Source organism: Callorhinchus milii, unplaced genomic scaffold, assembly GCF_018977255.1.
Source record: "Callorhinchus milii isolate IMCB2004 unplaced genomic scaffold, IMCB_Cmil_1.0 Scaffold15, whole genome shotgun sequence".
Classification (NCBI taxonomy): Eukaryota; Metazoa; Chordata; class Chondrichthyes; order Chimaeriformes; family Callorhinchidae; genus Callorhinchus; species Callorhinchus milii.
Window position 1 is genome coordinate 15,486,524 of NW_024704756.1, and position 18,024 is coordinate 15,504,547.

The following is an 18,024-nucleotide window of genomic DNA, read 5'->3' on the forward strand; positions in this document are numbered from 1 at the left end:
AAGAGAGAGGAATGAGAAATTAGTTAGAGGTGAACGGGAATGAATGGGAGTAAGAGAAAAGGTGTGACTGCTGAAAGGAAGTCTGCTTAGCGCAACGAGAGCTAAGTAACAAAATCTTTTCCCGGCAAAACCTCGCGATTTTCTCGTTAATCTTTTTAGAAAATAACTTTCAATGTCGGCAAGTCCGTGGGGGGGGGGGGGCGGTGGGGGGTTATTTTTCCTGAGTTCAAATCCGTGCTATTTGGTTCTGATGCACAAGACGTCAAAGAAAACACAAGACAAATCACACACACGCTCACACACACACGCGCCCGCACGCACTCAGAAATAAGGTCTCGCACAGTTTTGCGCGGTCCGGTTAAACCCGGCAGACTGCAAATCTTGAAAGGGTTGCAGCGGGAAGTGACTGCACTTGTGTGCAGTGGCTGGTGAGCATTTGGATCCGGACAGTAAATAGGCTCCCTCTGGCAGTGACTGACGTAGATGCCTTCCGCTGTTTTTTCACTATAAAGGATCTGGGAGCCTGAGAAACAGCTCAACGCTTCCACCTAAAAGTAGGCTCACATTTCATTGCTCTGTGCAGCCCAGATAGGAAAGTACACACACACACAGCTACTTCTTTTACAATGCTCCCGTTCTCAGTGAATTAGCTCTGTTGGTGGAACTGAGATGCAGTGTTTCGGGAAGTTTTGAACAGCTGAAAGTTTCTGAACAGCGAGAATCTCCTGATTGAGAGAACGACCCCCCCCAACAACAACACACCTGCCTCTTGGGATTCTCCCCCCTCTCCCCCTTCCACACCGCCCCCCCCCCCACCCCACACCCCTCTCCCCTCTTGTTGTGTCAAGTGGATGAACTTCTTCTTTTAAGGACATCTTTTTTTGGGGGGTGGTGGTGGGTGGGGGGGCCGGTACAGAGGGAGAAAACGGTGAGCCGGACGGATTTGGGGTACCGATCGGAAAGGGAATCGAAAATGCTCTTCGGGTCATTCGCCGGAGCGATCGTCTGCGTCCAGTGGGGATTCGTTCTAACCGGAGGTAAGAAATTATCGGGGAAAAATTATAATTTTTTCTGCTGTTTTTTTGCGGGTTTTCACAGGACGGTTCGGAGTGTTTTTTCCCCCTCCCCGCGCCCCGCTTAAAACCTTTGGCTGATCTGCCACGGTTTGAACTGCAGGTCTCGTAGATTTAAGCGATGTATGTGTGTGTGTGTGTGTGTATGCGATGCGTGTACCTAGTTACATCCAGTCTGACGCGAGCGACGAGAGTGCAGCAAGGAGCAAACCTGCATTGCACATAGTTGCAATGTTTAACTGGACACGCACCTTAGCTCCAGGCTGGATCGCTGACAGCGTTCGAGAGTGACTGTCAGACAAAAAAAGTTTATTTTGTTTAACCCTTACCGCGCTCAATAAACAGGAGAACGTCGCGGAAAGCATGCTGTGACTCGATTGTTAAAGGGTTTCTTTCACTCGCTCTCTCTCCCTCCCTCTCCCAAGCTGATCTCCTCCTTGTTCTCTCCGGTGCTGGACGCACAGGAAAATCAGAAGTAACTGATTTAACTTTCACGGCAAAGCGGGTAGTAGAGCTATATGCAGTCGGGCGGGCACTCGAACGGCTGTTTTGAAGGGAATGTCGTTGGGTGCAAATTGGCTGCCGCTTTTCGCCTACAAAAATACACGATCCCCACCACACTTATAATAATAATCCTTGCATTTGATATAGCGCTTTTCACGTCGGGAGGACGTCCCAAAGCGCTTCACAGAACACACTGTAAAGTGAATTGACTGTATATTTGTGGGCGAACGCGGCAGCCAATTGCGCACAGCAATGTTCCACAAACAGTCGTAGATTGAAAATGACCAATTTATTATTGTTCACTTTACAGTGAATCCCTGTGAAGCATTTTGAGATGTCCTCCCGATGCGTCAAATGAATTACATTGAAATACATAGCACCTAACGTACCAAAACAGGTCATTAGTTAGTCTGTGCCGGCGTATATTAATAATAATAGTAATCCTTGCATTTGATAAGGCGCCTTATCACGTTGTTGAGACGTCTCAAAGGGCTTCTCAGAATACACTGTGAAGTGACTGTACATTTTGTGGCTTTTGTGGTGGGTGCGGAGGGAGGAAAGCTGACTGAAAGTCCAGTCGAAGTGATAAGTCGCGAGACAGGCTGTTGGGAATTATAACGGTAATATTTTTCAGTGCAATGAGACTGGACAACACAGAGTTAACTTGCCCGGTCACACCGCTCTGTTGTAAAGAGAAGCAGAGCCCTGCACACATGTATTTTAACACTCGCACCATCAGTCCTCATCAGTGACCGCCCCCACCCCCCACCCCCCCCACCCTCCCTTCCAACCTGGCACAGTAAGTTTCAAAACAGCTGAGCTTTACTGTACTCCTTAACTTAACATTTAATCGGTGGCCTATTGAAGCACTTTCGAAATAATAGTTTCAGCTTTTCCCCCCGGCTCCCACGTGTTTGTGGCTCAGCGAGTTTCTGCAGCGATCGAGCGAGTCAGGAAGATTTCCCGGTTCAGTCCCCAACCCGGGCTAAGTTAGCCGTCTTTCACACCTGCGTATAATACAGCGCCTCTCACATTCAGAGCACCTCACGGGATTTGCTCTAAAGCGTAGCTGGACTGTGTATTTCACAGACCGAACAGTGATAAATGATGAAGAGTTTGAAGTGCGTGTCTGCTTACGCTCCTTTACTCCAGTCTATAACTTTGCCCCGTTAAACGCCTACTTTGGCGAGATGCACACGGCAGCATTGCTCTTTGAACTGAAGCGATCTACGCCAGGCTAATGACCCCTGGATAGTAAAAGCATCCCAGCCATTCCTTTCCTTACCTACTGACAGCACGATCAGAATTTTGTGACACTTAGAAAGAATTCACCTGGGGGACATCTGCCCTTGCCTTTGATGAAACGCCGTATTGCGTCGTCAGGACGTCTCAAAGCGCTTCGCACGATTTTACGGTGATGTTTAGCGACTGTGTGTTTGTAGAACCTGCAATTGCAGGTTTTTCCCAACTTCCCCAAAGAGTTTTTTTGAGGGTTTTTTGTTTGTTTCGAGTCAAGGATAAAGCTATCTCCTCACCGTCTCACCCTTCCCTTTCCATTTAAATTTGCAATAAATATATACATCTATACATTATACATATATTTAATGTAGAATTAGATATAGATATCATGAACACTTCTGCGTCTTTAAAAGGCATCATTATCAGTAAGCGAACACGACGTGTCAGACCGCTTGCAACATCTGGGACGAGTGAAGCGAGCCAGATAACCGTAGAGAGGCAACAGCACACAGCAGAGTTTGTTCAGACTAACCAAAAGAGTTCTGTGTTAATAGGTTCCTTAGGTCAAAAGAAAGGAGGAGTTTTTCCCTCTCTCTATTGATGGGAACTGCTTTCAAGTACTGTAGTCCCGTCGGGCTGATACCCGAGATCAGAAAGCTACCGAATCTGGTTTGAAGAAATTCCAAAATAAGCCTTCAGTGCTAGTGACCCATCAAAAAAGCTCCTGTCACACCGATTTCCACCCCGAGCAGTCTGAAGAGAAACAGAACGGGACCCGAAGGTTAAATGCTAACAGCAGGATTCTTCTATGTGTTTGGAAGAACTTGTGCCTTAACCCGCACGACTGCCCTTCCTTTCAGGTGTTCAGAACCCTTTATCCTGCTCCGCTTGCTGGTTAATGGATCCCGCGCACTTATTCTGTCTAAAGCGCCCTGGGACTCTACCCTGCGTGAGGGGCGCTGTATCAGTGCAAGTTGTTGTCGTTGCTCAGCGCTGTTGTGGCAATGTAGTGAGAATGGTATTTCCCGTTTCAGCATTAATTAAAACAAATTCTGTCAGCCGGGTGACAGAAGGAAACCCATCATCCAAACCAGACTGGGTCTTCATTTACGTATCTATGTACGTATATATTTATGTGCACGTGGAAATCTCTCTGTGTCTGGGATGGAATGTGCACTCTCTCCCCGGAGGGACCTAACCTACTCCCAGAGAGTACTAAGCACAGGTTAGCAAGAGCCAAGGCTTGTGGAGCTCAGAGTGTGCGTTGGGGTAACTGCTGGAGTCTAATTAACCAGCTAAAACCGCAAAGCTTATCATTGAGATCCCACTGCTTGTCCAGTAACAAGTCTGTTTTTCCAAGCCCTACTGACGAACCAAGGTGGCCAACAACAACAGCAACTTGCATTTATATAGCACCCCTCACACAGGGTAGCATCCCAGAGAGCTCGTCCAGCAGTCAGTTTGTCGTCAGCAGGGCTCTGGATTACTACGGACCCGCCTGGCTCAGCAACCAAACCACTGAGACCCCCCCACGGAGGGTCGATGTGACTCTGATATTCAGTTACCAAGCACATAACTTTGGATCCAGCTCAGCTCCAAGGAGATCCCACTTAACCCCCTGCCACAAGGAGAAAGATAGCCAATTCACTACTGTGCAGTGGGAAGGCGAATAATCCCCATTTTACTGCAATAAGTATCATTCAGATGGCTTTGTTATCGATTTCTTCTTAGTGTTTCTCGCAATCTTTGCTCAGTTGGATAGAACAATTGGATAGCAAGTGTACAGCAATCAGCTGATTCCCATTGCACGGCTGTACCGAATTGCCATTTTTACTTTGTATTTGCCTTCCCCAAATGTGCTTTGGTCTCCTGCGTACCTCCCAACAACTCAACCTCCAGCTCCCCTCCCAACCCCCTATTTGCCCCCTCCAAATCAGCCCCTGTTTCCTGTTTGGCTCCTGCAAGTCAACCCCTTCTTCCTGTTCGTCTTACCACCCCCCACCCCCATCCCCGAATCAGCTCCAATTTCCTGTTTGCCTCTCCACTCAGATCCTGTCTTCCGTTCACTTCTCACACTCAGCCTTAAGCTCCCTCCTTAAATCAGCACCAACTGACCCTCTCGGCTCGTCTCCCACCTCCCAACCCTTCTTCAGCCCAGCGTCCGGCTGAAGGTGGCTATTTTCCATCACTGAGCTCCCAGACACAGTGCGATATGAGTGTTGCTCAATGTCCTGTGTGACCGGTTGCAATTGACAACGAAACAGAACAAAAGGATGTGAGGACGTGCCTTTCTGCAACAGCACCGCAGGGGTGGGGTGAGGTGAGGGGGCGGTGGGGCGGGAAACAATGACAACAACTCACCCCTCTCACCCGACTGGATTTTGACCACAAAATCCATCGGCTCGTTTGAGTCAACATTGAATTAAAGGTTAAGTAAATTAGACACGAGACTTATTGTGCTCTCGGCTAATAAAAACTCTGTTCAAAAAGTTGAGCTCTGACCCTGTAATCTATTCAACACTTAAGGAGGAAATCCTTTGTCATGGCTTGAGAACGGCAGGAATCAGTTGTATAAAGTCCCTTATCTACGCTGCAGTCTGGCTGCAGACTGCTTCCTGCCTCTGTGCCCTATTCATTTGAACGCCGTAGCATCTTGTCTCAATCTGATTTTCGACAACAACTGTGGCACAATGGAAGGCACAGAAAGGGCGGAGAATTGTGTCGCCACAAAATCATCAATAAGGCTGCTCGGGCAATCATAATGATCGTCGGGGTAATGATAACATCCTTACAGTGGACACGGCGGCTTGTGGGTCGGGAGGACGTCTCAAATCGCTTCACAGGGCAGGCCGTGACGCGTAATTGCTCACACTCACTATAAAATTGGTCGCTCACTCCGCGCCTGCTTGCGGGAACGCCGCCGTGCGCGACCGGCTGGCGCGTTTCACCCACAAAATCCGCGGTCACTCCACTTGAGGGTGTATCCGGCGAAGCGCTCTGAGGCATCTCGACGACGCGGTAAGGTGCTACGTCCAGTGCAAGCGTTATTATTAATTATTATTTTTATTAAGTGGCATCCGCCCGCAAATATACTTTGCAGCGATTCCTGTGACGCGCTTCGAGACGTGGCGACGACGTGATGAGGCGCGGTGCCAAGCGGGAGGATTAGCAAAGTCCAGGATTGTGAGCTTGCGCACGCAGGAGCGCAAAAGACGGTTCTTTTCTGTAAGCACCGGGGAAAAGTAGCGCTTACCAGATCTCCGCACAATCTCCAGAGGAGACTGACAAATGGATATTGAGTCGCCGCAGGGAAATCCCCGGTTGCGGCCAGGTAGAGACAAAGGGAGGCGAAAAACTGGGTTGAAAGAAAATAAACTCAAAGAAATAAATGACTCACTTCAGATGGAACGATAAGTCTTGAAATAACAAGGGGGGAAAAATAACAGAGGGAGTGAAAAGAAAATAGAAAACGCTGGAAAACCAGGGAACAGTATTCAGCGTTCGAAAGGCATAGACAAGTCAGGATTTCAGGCTCAGGGTCTCTCATCCGGCACATATACACACAGATATACACACATACACACACATACAGAGTTAATTACATTACACACACCATACACAAAGTGCAAACACAAACATACAGCTACGCATCGACCGTACACACATGCAGTTACACACACACAACACACATGCACAGTTACACACACACAACACACACTCAGTCACGCGCAGTTCGCACACGCACACAGTTATACGTGCATTGTACACTCGCAGTTACACACACAACACACACACAGTTACACGCATCACGCAGACACGGTTACACACACACACACACACATCACACAGACACGGTTACACACACATCACAGACACAGTAACACACACATCACAGTCACGGTTACGCACACATAACACACACAACGCACACACAGTTACACATGCATCACACAGTCATGGTTACACACACACACACACGCAAGGTTACCCACAACATGCCCCTGCAGATCCCGTTCCTCCCCATTAGAGGAATTTGTCTCGCAGATCACTGTGTTCCTCGTTATGACAGTCCATATAATGATACTGTCAGCCTGAGTCATTGACCACTTTCAAGTGCGTTATCAACCGCTTTGAAGGAGCATTCCAGTATTGCTAGCTGGAGGCAGAGCGAGGGAAGAAGCCAGACCTTACAGAGATGCCAACAGAGAAATAACAGAACGAAACATAAAAATGTCGGTGGACAAGGCAGATTCAAGCGTAGAAAGCCAAAGTCCTGGCCTGCCCCCCAACTGATGAATTTTACTGTAAATCTCTCCACTTCTCATTGCAGTCTGAGTCAGTAACGGAACAACGCACTGTTCCTCGAGCCACTCGCCTCAACAATAATAAACACAAAAGGCCTACAAGCCGCGGGGCAACGAAAGCCCATTTGAGGTGCGGCGGATGAATGTGAAACTTGCGCACGCACAGAGCAACGCAGAGAATACCTTCTGCACCAAAGAACCTTTTTCCGCAATGGATGCGATACGCACCCAGTTCCGCGCGCGCCCCAGCACGCGCACACAGTTGCATCGAACAACAGTCCTGGCATGCGATACGGCGCCTTATCCCGTCGTTGAGACGTCTCGAAGCGCCTCGCAGAATACATTGTAAAGTGGAGTGACTGTGTATTTTGTGGGCGAAACGCGACAGCCAATTGCGCACAGCGTCGTGGATTGAGCGAACAAATGTTTTTTAGGGGGCGGGGAGAGGGATTATTAACCCCAGAAAGCGATCTGCCAATCGATTAACAACCGGGTTCCTACTCACTGCAAACTTGCCTAAGGTTTCGCCCTGCCCGGGAATCGAACGCTGGTCCTCACGCTTGCGAGGCGAGCGCTCTAACCGCTGCGCTCCAGGACTCCGCGTGTGTACTCCACACGTGCCTGATTTCTTAATCGATCGGTACGCGGTGGCCACGTAGACACACTGGAGATTGCTCCCTATCGTTGCCATGCCACGGGGGAGGCTGAGGTCAATTCTGACTGTCCGAGAGGTGACGAGCAGGGGATTTGTGCCTGATCGTTGCGAATCGGTGACCCTGCAGAAGGGAAATGATTCTTTTTGTTAACTGCCGGTCAAGTCTCTTCAAGGTTAACAGTGTATTGTTCTGTGTTCTATTCCACTTTTCCCGTCATAAATATACTGTATAATAATTGAGGGGGAAAGGCGACGCATTCGCTGAAAGGCTGGAAAGTGAAGGAGTTCCCATGGTTGCAAAGGTACAGATGTGAAGCCGCAGCTGTACGTCTCTGGGAGGCGTGTGTGTCGGGTGGGGTGGCGGGGGGGGCGCGCGGGGTAGAGGAGGGGTGAGGTGTACATTGTGTAGTTGAATAGGCAGAGGGTGGAGTTGAATCGTTGTAGCTGTTAAAGATCCCAATGGCACGATTCGAAAAGAAAAGAGAGTTTCTCTCTCCCTCGGTGTCCCGGCCAATAAATCCCCCCCCCCAAATAAAATAAAATTGGTCACTCAGTCCACGGCTGTTTGTGGGACACTGCTGTGCGCAATTGTGCTGCTACAAATAGACTTGATAAGGCGCTAGACTAAATGTGAGGATTATTATTATTATAGTCAGAAGTCTCCCTTTCACATTGACCCCTTTGCTCTTATGGATTTGGCCGCATGATGCTCAAAGGGAATTTGCTCACGCACAGTCACCGCACTTTTACTGCCTACACCGCAAAGCGCTTTGAGAAAAACAACAATAGTAATAACAATAATCCTTGCATTTTGATATAGCGCTTTTCACGTCGGGAGGACGTCCCAAAGCGCTTCACGGAACACACTGTAAAGTGAATTGACTGTATATTTGTGGGCGAACAACGACTTATATTATTAATTTCTTCACAATAACAGCCCCTTTTGAAGGCCAGGCCTGCTCTGTGTGTGTGTGAAGGTCGGCAAGGTATCCCCCACCGTGCTCTGAGTCCCTGCCACTGACTAAGACAAACCCTGGGATTTTCCACGCAAGCTGTTCCGGTGATTAAAGCCTGACTCAGTGCTGGGAGGCATTCAGGAAATCAGGTTGCGTGCCAATATTGTAGTCGTAGATTGTTGCTGTTGCCATCATCCAGCGCTTCACACGGTTCCCTTTACCAGGTCACAAGAGCTCTTTGCTTTCCTTCCCCTCTTAAAAAAAACAATACTCTCTTCCCCCTCTCTCCCTGCACTGCTTTGAACATGCAAGATAATAATACCGATTATCCTTGCGTTTGATACAGCGTCTTAGCACGTCGTCGAGACGTCTCAAAGTGCGTCGCAGGATGTACTGTAAAGCGGATTGACCGCGTATTTTGTAGCGAAATGGAAAGACTGCGTTGCGGCTTTAAAAAAATCACCTGGGGGAGGATGGGGTTGGGGAGGTGGGGGGGGGCTATAGAACCATAGAAATTTGCAGGACGGAAGAAGGTCATTCAGCCCATCATGTCGGTGTTGACTCTTTCACAGGGTCGCAAAGTCAATGACTAGGAGAAGATGGAAGTTGCTTTGGGACAGTCTTGAACCCTTGTTTAATCGAGACTGTCTGGCTTTCCACAAGGGTCTAAGATGTTCAGGAGGATGTTAAAGATCCCACAGCGCTGTTCGAAAAGAGAAGGGAGTTTCTCCCCCTATGTTATGGCTGACAATTCTCACCAACCCCCGCCCCCCCCCCCATAAAAATTGATCTTCACTTCACGGCTGTTTGGGGGAATGTTGCCTTGTGCAAATTGGCTGCCACATTCGCCTACAAAAAAGTCACAAAATACACGTACACGCACACACCTTCGCAGTCACCCTGATGTAGTATTTCTGGAGGGGAGATTACCCCTGGTTTTCAACGTATCATATTTCTACGAGGACTGGGTGGGGTGGAAAAAACAGCTTGGGGCTTTCGCAACAAAGAAAATTTGGTCTGAAACTCTTTGTGAATGTCTTTTCCCTAACCATTAAAAAGAGACGTTTAAGAGCCAAGACAATAATTATAAGGTACAAGCTTTGGTCCACTGAAGGATTGCTTCATGCATCAAAGCCTGACAAACATTTGAAAAGTTATTGGTTGGGAGTGCATTCCAAACAGTTCAACTGGTCATAAGAAGAGGGAGAGGAGAGTCAGAGATGAAAGGAGATGTCGCGGAGAGCACCTTAGACAGGTGGATGTAAGATTTTAAACAGGATTAAGAAAGGACACCAGCGGAGCTCGAACCCACAACCTTCTGACCCAGAGCGATCCCTACTGAGCCAGGCTGACACGAGTCCAAAGAACCTCACGCCCCGCGTCGCGGTTTGCATTCCACCCTCCGAGTCACACACTTCCATATTTTTGACGATGCCTTTAAATAACGGATTCAGTGGCAAACGAGGTTGGCAAAGGTGCACTCCCTTCATTGACAAGCGGTGGTACGCCCATCAATTGCACGGCCTGGCGGTAACGCCAAGCAGAAGTCTTTGCCGAATAAGGGGAGCCTCGTAGCAGAACGTCAGCCAGAAATTAGAGTCACATCTCCCAAAGTCCAACAAAATTGCCTCAGGCAGCATTTCTTTTTTTTCCAGCAAAATGGTTTCCTTCTACGTTTTGAATCTGCTAAAGGTTGTAACCGAAGGCAAAAGCAATTTAGGAAAGGAATTCTCCCATCACTTCTCCCCTCTCCTCTCCCAAAGAGCACTTTCCTTCGACTTAAGTCGCCTCCCGCTACCTCCTCTCCCACCACCCCCCTCTCTCGCCTTCCCCCGTGGCAATTCATCCGATCTGGGTCTAGGTCGTGAGAGTTGGCAGGATGTTCACTATGTGGTGCATCATTGGCAGGAGTTGTAGGACAGAGAGAAAGAGAGAGAGAGAGAGAGTAGGTGTCAGCCTGACTCAGTTGGTAGCACTCTTGACTCGAGGTCAGAAGGTTGTGGACTGACATCCCACGCTGGAGCTTTGAATTCACAAATTCCAGGCTGACACCAAAATACAGCACTGCGTTATCGGAAGTGACGAGATGTTAAACTAAGGATCCATCTGTCTCTTTTCCTTTGGGCTATTCAAAAAGAGAAAGGAGTTTCTCCCTCTGCCCCGACCAATAATCTCCCAGAAAACTACAGTTACCACAGTAAATCCTGTGTAAATTTACAGTAAATCCTGTGTAACGCCATGGGACATCCTCCGTACGTGAAAGGCACTATTTAATGTAGATTTGTTGTTGTTGATTATAATTTATTATTATTATTATAAGAGCCGAAATAACTTGGGAGGTTTTCCCAGTTCTTAAAAAGGTCTTCCAAGTCAAGACTGGATTTGAGAATTTTCCCAAATTGTGTGTGAACCTGAATTTTAAAACAACATTGTCCTACAGGCTAAGACGAGATGGAAATTGCAGTCTATTCTGCTATTGTATCACCAAGAATATACTTACTGATTAACCGTGGAGTGACTGACATGGGATTGAACACGTGCTGTGCTTTGCTCCTGTCTAGGTCTGACCTACCAAGCTCCCGAGCTGACCATTCGCAGGAAGGAGCTCATTGTGGAAGCAAATGAAACCTTCGTAGTCACGTGCAGGTGAGATCCGAGTTGGCTTAATCTCATATTGTCAGAGTTTTCACTGTTTCCCCCTTGTCCTCTTCCCCCACCTGCCAGTCAGCCTCACCCACCCACCCTGACAGCAAGTGTTGGGCATTTATCGTATAACCATATATGGTTTATTTACAGGGGCCTGAAACCCATGAGCTGGTCTGGACCCAACCTTGAAGATGGGGCAAAAGGCAGATTCCGTACAACCAGCCACAAGTGTAAAGACAGGTTATGTAGCACCCTGACCCTGACCAGGACCCAGTACAACGATACAGGATATTACACTTGCTACGATGACACTTCTCTAGGAACTAAGAACCTTGGAGGCCGCGTCTATTTATTTGTCAGAGGTAAGAAATCCAGTTTTAATTTTAATCCCACCCCTGTCTCAATGAAACTTGCAATCAGACGTACAAATGGAGCTCCCCTGACTGAGATACTAAATCCTAGTAGACCTTCAAATGCAACTAAAATAACACAGGGGGAAACCTACACGCACAAACACATACCACTGAAGATGAGCTTAATTCAGACCATAACTCACCTAACTTACAAAAATAGGCCAACTGAGACTACAGTGTGATGCCCAAACTCACTCGTGGTGGTGTGTCAAATCAGTACTCAATACTGCAAAGATGACTGGAAGTAATCACATTGTTTTTCTGCGAGTATCCTGTTGAAAGGAACTTGACAATCTGACTTTATTCCGAAAACTCGGAACCACAAATAGCCCAAAATGTACAGTATCTTTAAGAATAAGGAAACGCAGTCTCACAATAAGGTATATTTCGAAATAAAGGATGTGTAACATCAAGTGTTACTCATGTCATTGCCAGCTTTAAATAGAAGAGCAGAGGTGGATTCAGAGAAGTGAATCCAAGGGGACTTGGTGAGACAGGAGATAAGTCAGATCATTTGAAAGGAAATGGTTGCTGCTCTTGCTGTTCTCTTCTGCTTGTGAAACGGACTGTGAATATATCGGAAATACTGCTCATTCCCTATTGTTTCCTATCACTCTTTTTTGTGTGTGGTTTGGTTGAGTTTCCCATGTAACGCAACAGATCAGTCTGCCGATCGGGCTCCAGCTCTGACTGAGATGTTCAGACACTGCAATGGCATCCGTTTGACACCGTGTGACTCGCTGTGTGTGTGAGACATTGTGACTCACTGAAGCCTCTTCGCTTAAAATCATTTCAGACACAATAAGTTTGTGAGTTCCCGTATTCAAAGCATTAGTGTACCTAATTATTATCAGTAATATTATTTTAATAGCATCTGGGAAGTTGGACATTTGTAGGAATCCCTTTACCGGGTTGGACAGTCCCAAATTTCTCCCCGTGGACACTTTCGCTTCGATAAGGTTTTGTAGAAAGAAAGAAAGAAAGAAAGAAAGAAAGAAAGAAAGCAATCAATCAATCAATCAATCAATCAATCAATCAATCAATCAATCAATCAATCAATCAATCAATTAATCAACACACATAGAGGGACAGATAATAGACACATGTAATAGTAAGAAGTCATATGAAGGCAATTTCAGTCAGGAGATATTGATATCAATCACTAGCTTCTTTATAAGTCTTATGCTACCACTTGAAACTAGGCATTGCGGTGTTTTAATTTGTCTCGCTTGCGGAGTGACATTAATCAGTGCACGTTACCAGCCTCCCTCGTAAACGATTGCTTGTGTGACTCGCAAGTTGTTCCAGCAGAACACGCAGGCACCAAGGTGCCGATTCGTTTCGCACAAGACGTTTGCACGGGAATACTTAACACGCCATTGTGGCGACTCAGAGGGCTAAAGACAATCATCTTACAATTTACAATTTCCCTCTGGTTGAAAATGTGGACAAGATTGGCTCCGTCTACAATTGCGGGTGACTTGCAGGAAACATCTGTGGCTTGGGAATAATGCGACTTATTACTAGTGTGAAGCTAACAGTCTCTTGTGTTTTACTCTCAAGACAATCAAAACCCTTTCGTGCAGTCCCACCCAGAAATTCCCAAGGTGATAAAGTTGGATGAAAGCAAGGATTGGGTGGTAATTCCCTGCAGAGTCACAGCGCCAGATGTCCGCGTCACTCTGTGGACGGTAAGATTCAGAGTTTTTCTCTATAGCTGCTTCACAACTGCCGCCAAACAAGTTATATATAACCACAAAATGCTGTGGTAAGAATTCACAAGTTGGTGAGTGGTTTGGATGAAGAAGGCTCATTCGGAGGCATTATTTTTGTAGTAGAAATATGCATAAACTGCAAAATAAGCTCACTATAAACTAGCCAAAGGATCTGACGAGGAGATCATTTATATGAATGGACATGATTAACACGAGCAGGTGTTAGTTACTAATTCAGGTTTATTTATTGACACCCGAGCTCCCAATAATTAAATATTTATTCATCGGTGCAGATAACCAGGTGCAAGCCCGCTACAGTTTCTTGCCAACAGCGGAATTAATGGCACCAATAAAATAAATCCCTGAGCAGGATGCTCTGTCTTTCTGATCAATGGGTACATCATGAGTAGCAAATCAGATTAACCACAAAGGCAGTGAATAAGGGAAAAAATATATATGTAAAAGCCATGTTCAAAATCAAGTTGTATTTAACACCGACTTGGATCTGCTGTTAAATTATTGTGTGTGTTTCTCTACGAATGCTTATTTAATAATAATAATAACAACAACAATAATAATAATCCTTACATTTGATATCACGCCTTATCAAGTCTCTGAGATGTCTCAAAGAGCTTCACAGAATATACTGTAAAGTGAATTGACTGTCGTCGAAAAGCGGCAGCCAATTGCGCACAGCGGTGTCCCGCAGACTACTGTGGATTGCGTGACCAAATTATTATTATTATTTTTTTTAATTTGCGACCATCAGTGATGTTGGGCCGGGTTCCAGCTGCAAGGAGCTCGATGTGTAGCACAGAGACAGTCTGTCTGCTTCCTGCTCGCGGAGAGGAAGCGAAGGGAGAGCCTCAAAAAGTCCCATTTAGAAACATCCTCCACGGAGCCTTTAAGATTTTACAGTCTCGAAGCACACCCTTTGTTCCAGAAACACAGGAAAAATAACCGGGAGGTGGAGTGTGGGGAGGGATATTTACGTTTTTGTTCCTGCTTTTTCCTTTGGCAAACATTGACTGAAACATGTATTTCGAAATGCTTATGATGATTCCTAGTATCGGTTTTCTTTCTTTCTTTCTCTGCAACCGTGCCTTCACCTCCCCTCTCGACTCTCTACCCCCTCCTTGCTCGCTCGCTACCTCCATTCCCTCCCCTCCCCCTGACCATTTCCCCCCAATGCTCGGGTCCCGACCCAACTGTCCAGCGCCTTGGGACGTCCTCCCGACGTGAAAGGCGCTCTGTAAATGCAATCTTGTTGCTGTTGTTGTTGCGTACGGGTGCAAGAGGCTAATACGATTAATACACGACTCAGTCGCAAGGCATGGGCTGCCGAAGAGTTTTATTGTTATAATAATAATAACCAATAATCCTTGCGATTCATACAGCGCTGCTTCACTTTAGGAGGATGTCTTAAAACGCTGCAAACTGCAAAGCCTCGTGACTATGTATTTTGTAGGCAAGTGCGGCAGCCGGTTTCATCTGGGGGATCGTTGACCAGACACCAGGAGGGAGGAACTCCCTTCTCTTCTCCCTTTTCGAACAGCGCCGCGGGACCTTTAACCAGGCGCAGGCAGCAGCACAGTTTAACATTTTATCTGAAAGACGATAGCAATGAGCTTGAGTGTCAGCCCAGACAGACAAGGGGCTGGGCGTCGAAAAACATAAACCTTTCGAGCTTAGACGTCGCGCAAAGGAAAAAGTTTCACTTACGTTCAGAGCTGCTTGTGATTTGGGCTTCTTCATGCCCTTGTCATCGAGCCCTAAAGCACCGGTCAGTTTTGAGATCCCCAAAATACTACTGGCCACCCAGTAGCTTATCATTCTCCCCGTCTGCGGAGAGCAGAAACTCTCAGCAATATTGGAAGCGATAAAATAATAATAATAATAATCCTTGCATTTGATATAATATAAATATAAAAGCAGATTGAGCTGTTAATCTTCCGCCTCCGCTTTAGCCGCAGATTTGCCGTTTGCAGATCTTGTTTAGCGGCTGAAGTTCTGCTCAATTTTCGCTGTAATGTGCCTCCGTGTTTGAGTCTTCCAGAGGAAGCAAAACAATGAAGCCACCAGCTGTTTGATCTGACTCAGGCGGCAGATAGCAACCTCGCTGCTCGAGTGTGTGGGATATTAATATTCATATTAAAATTTTGCATTGGTGCCATTTTCTTTGCTGTCGATCCAGTCCATCCAGTCATCATGAGTTTCCTGATAGACCTCTCTGCCAGATCTGTAACTGAGCCTTTAGTTGACAGCAGTTGGATATTTCAGTGTTATCTGTCGGTTTTTCCACACTAGGATTAACTGCCGCGTTTCGCCCGCAAAATACAGTCAATTCACTTCACAATATATTCAGTGAAGAGCTTCGAGACGTTTCAACGACGTGATAAGGCGCTGTATCAAATGCAAGGATTATTATGATCATAAACGGGTATCAGCTGACGTTTTGGCCTCTTGTGGGTTTGAGCGCCACGACTGACTGTTTCCCTGTCTGTCGCGCAGGGCAACAATGTCTTCGAGACGAACGGAATCAACAACACCTGGGATTCTAAGCAAGGCTTTATCGTTCGGAAACCCGAATTCCTTCGCGTCCTCCCTCACATGCTCAAATGCCAGACCGTGGTGAACGACCAGACCTTCGCAACTTACTACCTAATGCACGTCGAAGGTGGGTCCGTTCGAGGAATCGTAGGAGCTTACGGCGCATTGAGACAGCACCGTCCATTCAATCCCACTGCCACTGCCCTGTCCCCGCGCCCTTTCAAGCCTCTATCCCTCACGTACCTGTCTACTTCCCTCTCAAAGTCCACAATGGTCTCTGCCTCTAACACCTCGCTTGGCAGGGCATTCCACATCCCAACAACGTCCCAACAACTCTCTGGGGGAGAAAAATTACTTTTAAGATTTTCCTGTGGCTATCTCGTCTGTCCCTTAAAGTTCCCGATGATTAACGCTGTGGTGCTTTGAAGTGCTCCGGGAGACACTAAGAAGAACGCTACATAAATGCAAGTTGTTGTTGTTGTGGTTGCACTCAGTCCGTACATCCACAGTGCACATTGTACCAACAGCGGAGTGTATCTAACAGCAAGTCAAATCCACTATGTTAACCTGATGTATTTACAGCTGGGATCTGGTTAAGCTTATTCCCATCACTTTCAACTGAAATATGCCACGTTACTGTTCTACCACTTTGTAACCCCTGGAAGTTGTAACATCAGAGGAGAATGATTAATTCTAATGCACTTTTTAAATAACTGAGCACCCGTTTTATCTTGAGAGAATGATGTGATTTCTTTTTTATCCTCAGTTGAAGGAGTTGATAACGTTTGGCTTAACGTCAGTGATAAAGTCAAGATGCTCGCCGGGGAGACTCTGGTTATTAAATGCACAGCAGAAATCCCTCTAAATAGCAGACTCGAATTTCAGTGGTATTTTCCCCGCAAAATGGTAAGTGTTCATCTCGACAAACATTTACCAGACATTTACGGGATCAATTTTAGCGATATTTCTCAATATTTCTCAGTAACTGGAAAGACGTCACCCGGATTCATTTTCAGACTCAAGGAAACCCTGTCCTGAATACACACGGTGACCAAAAAGTCGTGATACCCTTTACAATGTCTAATAAATCTTAAAGAAATGACGATTTTTTGGGGGGGATGGTAGGGTAAGCTGAAAAATAAGACTTTTTGCACCCTGTACGTTGAAATTCTGTCGTTTCTTAATTAGCAAATCCTTTAAGTGATACCCGAAACTTTTCTTTGTGCTTGATAACAAATCGTCGGGTCCGCATGAGCTGAAAAGCTTTTTAACCGACACGCAGCAATGCTTAGGTTTCGATCGGAAGCGAGGTACAGTAGGGACATCCGCAAGACCGTTTATCCCCAAGGACCTGAGAAGGGAAACTGGTCACAGGGTCTGCGAGTGAGATTCCAGCTAAATTATTGTTGTGCACCTCTTGAGAAGTTGCGACGAGGTTGCAAAGGGGTCCCGCTGTGTGTCACTGACAGCCACCCGCGCATGCAGGGCAACACGTCAGCCCTGGGCGAAGGACGCTATGTAAATGCGAGTTGCTGGTGTTGTCCTCGTCGTTGCTGTCATATCCTCCTCGTGTCGGAGGCACAGCACCGTAAAGCAATGCGAAGTCAGTCCCTTTAAAGGAAGCGTTTGAATGTTGCACACGTGCTGTTGGCCTGCGCTGTTTGCATGCACCGTTGCAGGCAGTTGCCGGGTTACTGTTCACACGGGATCATTTTTCGCTGTCAGGCCGCGAACACGTCCAGGTGGGAAAGCTCAAATTCGTCGAGTCACGTCTTTGCCAGCGTCTTGACTTTGGAGAACGTTCAGCGAGAGGACAACGGCACCTACGTGTGCAAAGCGTACAACAAACAGAAAAAGCGATCAAAGACTAAAGTCATTGTGTTTGGTAAGCTATTTATTTACCGACCGACCGACCGTCCGAGGTGCCGGTAAACTGAGGTCCCGTCTATGCTTGTTCAGGTGGACGTTT

The 18,024-nt window shown here is 46.8% G+C and overlaps 1 protein-coding gene across 1 annotated transcript in view; it reads left to right on the forward strand.

Annotated features, from left to right (window-relative positions):
- The first annotated feature begins 887 nt into the window (after positions 1–887).
- The window catches only part of kdrl (kinase insert domain receptor like), a 44,102-nt gene continuing 26,965 nt past the window's right edge, over positions 888–18,024 (forward strand). Inside the window, exons 1-7 of the mRNA XM_007893682.2 lie at positions 888–1,037; positions 11,293–11,377; positions 11,528–11,739; positions 13,354–13,481; positions 16,017–16,182; positions 16,822–16,961; positions 17,781–17,940. Coding sequence (XP_007891873.2) covers positions 974–1,037; positions 11,293–11,377; positions 11,528–11,739; positions 13,354–13,481; positions 16,017–16,182; positions 16,822–16,961; positions 17,781–17,940 — 955 coding nt within the window. The 5' untranslated portion in view covers positions 888–973. The remainder of the gene's footprint in view (positions 1,038–11,292; positions 11,378–11,527; positions 11,740–13,353; positions 13,482–16,016; positions 16,183–16,821; positions 16,962–17,780; positions 17,941–18,024) is intronic.